The 5400-nt window shown below is 38.0% G+C and overlaps 1 gene segment (V, D, J or C); it reads left to right on the top strand.

Moving 5' to 3' along the window:
• Positions 1–3726: 3726 nt before the first annotated feature.
• LOC103582984 lies at positions 3727–4181 on the top strand (the record flags this gene model as incomplete). The annotated part of the segment is given in 2 exon segments: positions 3727–3772; positions 3855–4181. Coding segments are annotated over 2 exon segments (373 nt in total), but the record flags the coding sequence as incomplete, so codon positions are not given.
• Positions 4182–5400: the final 1219 nt, after the last annotated feature.

Raw genomic sequence — 5400 nt, 5'->3', positions numbered from 1 at the left:
AACAAGAAAGGGGAGGGGACAAAGCGGGGTGAGGGGGGGGAGAGGGAGGAGGGAGGGAGGTTTTGGTGATGGGACACAATAACTAACTACATTTTATATTGACAAAATAAAAAAATAAATAAATAAATAAAATAAATGTATGAAATTCTCCAATCAAAAGACATACAGAAGCTGAATAGATAAAAATGACAAATTTAACTCTATGATGTCTAGAAGAGACTTACTTTAATTTTAAGACACTCATAGGATGAAAGTGAAGGGGTAGAAAAAAGTTTTCCAAGAAAATGATAAACAAAAGGACCAGTACTGAATAAACTTATATCACACAAAATGAACTTCAAGTCACAACTATCACAGGACACACAGAAGGTTTTCATATGATGATAAGTGTCTGAATTTATCAAGAGAATAGAGCAACAGTTACTTCATATGCACTCAACTTCAGATCACATGAATATGTGAAACATATACCTATAGATCTGAAAGGTCAATTAATCGGAAATAAAACAATATTATGACACTTCAATATTTTAATTTTAACAATAAATACAATACTCAGAAAGAAAATAAGGAAACAACCAATTCAAATCACACTGTACAATACATGTAACTTTCTTGAGGGTGGACCACATATCGGGTCACAGTACAAGTCTTAACAAATTTTAAAACATTTCAATCATTTCAGGTATCTCTTCTGAACATAATGGTGTGATATTTGAAATTAATGACATGAAGGAAATTGGAAAAATCTCAAATACAGGTTTATTAAACAGCATGCTCCTGAATCAATAGGTCAGAGAAGAAACCAAAGGGAATTCAAAAAATATATTGACACTTGAGACGAATTCAAATGAAAAACAGCATACCAAAACAAATAAAATGCAACAAAAAGTTTTAACCAATATGGTTGTAGTGGTAGATATCTACAGTTAAAAATGGGAAGCACCACAAATAACAACACAACAAGCTTTACACCTCATGGAACTAGAAAGGATATTGAATTTTGTTGAATACTTTTTCTACATTTGTTGTGATAATCATATGTTCTTCGACTTCAAGTATTAACTCTTGGATTGGAAGAATTAACATCGTGAAAAGGTCCAAACTACTCAAATCAATCTAAAGATTCAATACAATCCACATAAAAATACCAATGACATTCTTCTCAGATCTAGAATAACAAACAAACAAACAAACAAAAACCCTTAACATTCATATGGAACTACGAAAGACCCGAATACCCAAAGCATTAATGAGCAAAAAATAATTCTATAAGTAAGTAAGCCAGAGGCATAACACTACCTGACTTCAAATGAAACTACAAAGCTATTGTAACCAAAACAGCATGGTACTGGCATAAAAATAGACACACAGATCAATGGAATTGAATAGAGAACCCAGAAATCAATCCATATGCCTATAACCATCTGATCTTTGACAAAGAGAGCAAATCTACATATGGGGAAGAGACTGCCTTTTCAACAAGTGGTGCTCGGAAAATTGGATACTTATGTGTAGGAGAATGAAGCGAGACCTTTACCTCTCACCATATACCAAAATCAACTCAAAATGTATTAAAGAATTAAAAATACATCCTGAAACAATAAAACTCCTTAAAGAAAACTTAGGGAAACACTCCAGAAAGTAGGAGTAGGTACAGATTTCATGAATAGGACACTAAAAGCACAGGCAACTATAGGAAAAATAAACAAATGGGATTATATCCAAGTAAAAAGCTTCTGCACAGCAAAATAAACAATCAACAGAGCAAAAAGACAACCAACATAGTGGGAGAAAATATTTGCAAAATATACATCTGACAAAGGATTAATATCTGGAATATACAATTAACTCAAACAACTTTGAAAAAAAAAAACAAATGAACCAATTAAAAAATGGGGAAAGGAGCTGAATAGGCATTTCTCAAAGAAAGTTATATGAATAGCCAACAGACACATGAAAAAATGCTCAACCTCACTCAGCACCCGGTAAATGCAAATCAAGACCACTTTGAGATACCATCTCACTCCAGTTATGATGGCTAACATACAAAAGACTAGGAATGGTAAGTGATGGAGATGTTGCAGATAAAAAGGATCTCTCATTCACTGTTGGTGGGGCTGCAAAATGGTGCAGCCTCTATGTAAAATGGTATGGAGGTTCCTCAAACAATTACGGATTTATGTACTATATGACCCAGTGATTCCACTTCTGGGAATATGCACAGAGGAGTGGAAATCATCAAGTCGAAGGGATACCTGCACTCCAATGTTTATTGAAGCTCTATGCACAATAGCCAAGAGCTGGAACCAGCCCAAATGTCTATCATCTGATGAGTTGATAAGGGAACTGTGGGACATCTACAAAATGGAATACGACTCTGCTATAAAAAAGAATGAAATACTACCTTTCACAACAACATGGATGGACTTAGAGAAATTAATATTAAGTGAAACAAGTCAAGCACAGAGAGAAATACCACATGTTCTCACTTATTTTTGGATGCTAAAAATAAATGAACAGACAAACAAATAAAGGGGGCAGGGGAACAAGACATAATAATCACAAAAATTCCTTGAACTATTTAAGTCAAATGAACAGATAGGATGGGGGGGAGGGAAGGGGGTGGAGAGGAATGGGAAAAGGTGCATGTAAATCAACTACAATGTACTATGAGAAGTAAAATTTAAAAAGAAAAAAGAAAAAAAATACATTCATATGGAACTACAAAAGACCCAAATACCCAAAGCATTAATGAGCAAAAAATCAGTCAATCAATAAATAAGCCCAAAGGCATAACACTACCTGGCTTCAAATTATACTACAAAACTATCGTAACCAAAACAGCATAGTACTGGCATTAAAACAGACATACAGACCAAGTGAACAGAATAAAGAACCTGGAAGTCAAGCCACAGACTTACAGCCAACTGATCTCTGACAAAGTCGAGAAGAACATTCATTGATGAAAAGACGGACTCTTCAATAAACGGTGCTGGGAAAACTGGACATCCATATGCAGAATAATTAATCTGGACTTGTTCATTTATTTTCACATTATATGAGAGAATAAATTTTTTTAAAAAAAGCAATTCATAGTCATTATTAACATGTAATCTTCATCTCAATTTTACTCAAATGAGAAAAAATAGGAACACTTTTGGAACAGTGAAGATGTCATCCTAATAGTGTCAGAAATAAGGCCCATCTCTGAGGCAGTGGTCTTGAAAAAGTGAATCCTAAGTTCAATGATGTAGAGTGAGGGAGACTCTGCATGTGATGGCCCAGAATGGAGTCACTGAGCCGTGTCAGAGACACAGAAGTGACACCCCAGGAACATTCAGCATTAGGCCTTTATTAGAAGCTTTTGTCCCAATTTGATGTGATGTCACAGGAGGGAGAAGATATAATTGTTGGGCCCAGGAGTGGGTTCATCCGTACCTAGCACTGCCCAGGTCCAGACTCACTGGGGAATGGTCACTCACTACTAGCAAGCCAGAGTCTAGTCACCAAACACGAGAGGGTGGCTCAGCCATCCAGGTGCAGGGTCCTCTAGGGCATCGGGTTATTCATACCTGACCTGGACCAGGGGGTGATAAGGAGCCGGACACATATGCAAATCCCTGGGCCCCACAGAGTAGAAAGCTCAGGTTCCCCTTCAACGCATTCATCACGGGCACTGTCCCATTGGTCACACAGAACCAACGAGTCCAAATTCCACTCATCATGGAGTGGGGCTGGAGGCTCCTCTTTCTGCTGGCAGCTGCCTCAGGTAAGGAGCCCCAGGCATCTGGGGCTGAGGAGGTTCCTGAGGCCGCTGCAGGGTCCCCATCTTCCCTGTGTCTTCTCCACAGGTGTCCACTCCCAGGTCCAGCTGGTGCAGTCTGGGGCTGAGGTGAAGAAGCCTGGAGAGTCTGTGAAGGTCTCCTGCAAGGCTTCTGGATACACCTTTACGAGCTATGGCATGACCTGGGTGCGACAGGAACCAGGGAAGGGCCTTCAGTGGATGGGCTGGATTAACACAGACACTGGAAAGCCAACATACGCTGAGGGATTCTCAGGACGATTTGTCTTCTCCATGGACACCTCTGTCAGCACAGCGTATCTACAGATCAGCAGCCTGAAGATGGAGGACACGGCCGTGTATTACTGTGCGAGAGACACAGTGAGGGGAAGTCAGCGTGAGCCCAGACACAAACCTCCCTACAGGGACGCACAGGACCACCAGGGGGTGGTCAGGACCCACCAAGTTCAAGGTTCTGTCACAAGAGCAGGTGCAGAGGGGCCCAGGGAATACTTTGTAGTTAGAATCTGTGGTTTCCTCTTCCTTCCCCAAAACTCCTAAAAATATCCTCAACTGTGTCATCTTTCATTATTGTGTTCATCTTAATTTCATATAACTGCGTATATACTCACACATATAGATCTGTATATATCCACAAAGTCAGGTATTCTTGCATTATTCATCCTGAACAGGACGTATTTAACAGTTTTCATCATATATGTGCGATTTACTTTAAACAATGTTGGTGTGGTTTTGCTTTTTACATATAATAATGAATACAGAAAAATATCTACACATGATATAAAATCATCATATACACGCACGCACATACATATACAGACACATACCAAGGGTCTAAGTTTTATTATTTTTTTATCCAAAGGAAAAAGAAATATAAACTAAACTAATAGGACTAATACTCCCTATATATTTCCATGTGTTTCTGAATTTATGAAATTCAGTAAATGTGATAAAAAAAAAGGCTCAGAAAATTTTATATCATGTGCAAACATATTTGTTGTAAAAGTGGAAAGACAAATCATACCTACAACGTTTACAGTAACATCGCACAAATACGACGAAAACTGATAAAATATGCCCTGTTCAATACGTATAAAGCACGACTGTCCTAACATTGACTATAATGCGCATCCACATTATCCATAGATTCCATATTTGCAAATTCCCCTACTTGGTAAATTTCATTTGATTCCTGAATTAGAATCTGTGGTGTGTTTGCAGTTAACCCCGTAGATGCCCCGCCTGACAGAAAATTTGAGTTATCCGGTGTGCACGTTCCCAGCTGATGTCAACCAACACTCACTGTTTCAGCTCTCATCACATATACAAGTGACATTTTCATGAAAAATTTAGTCCCCACATTTTTTTATGTTTTCTTGTTGGTGATTTTGTTTGACATTGTCACTCGAGGACATTGCTTAATAACTCTCTAGTGTTCCTGAGAGCAAGAAGGTGATAATGAGGCTTACAGAGAAAAATGTGTATGTTGTTTGAATACTTTTCTGGAAGACTTATGGCAGCATTACCAATAAATTTAATATTAAAGTCGTTTGAGTTCTTTATATATTCTGGATATTAGTCCTTTGTCAGATGTG

This window comes from Galeopterus variegatus, unplaced genomic scaffold (genome assembly GCF_000696425.1).
Source record: "Galeopterus variegatus unplaced genomic scaffold, G_variegatus-3.0.2 Scaffold18819, whole genome shotgun sequence".
Taxonomy (NCBI): Eukaryota; Metazoa; Chordata; class Mammalia; order Dermoptera; family Cynocephalidae; genus Galeopterus; species Galeopterus variegatus.
This window is presented reverse-complemented; position numbering and strand designations above follow the sequence as displayed.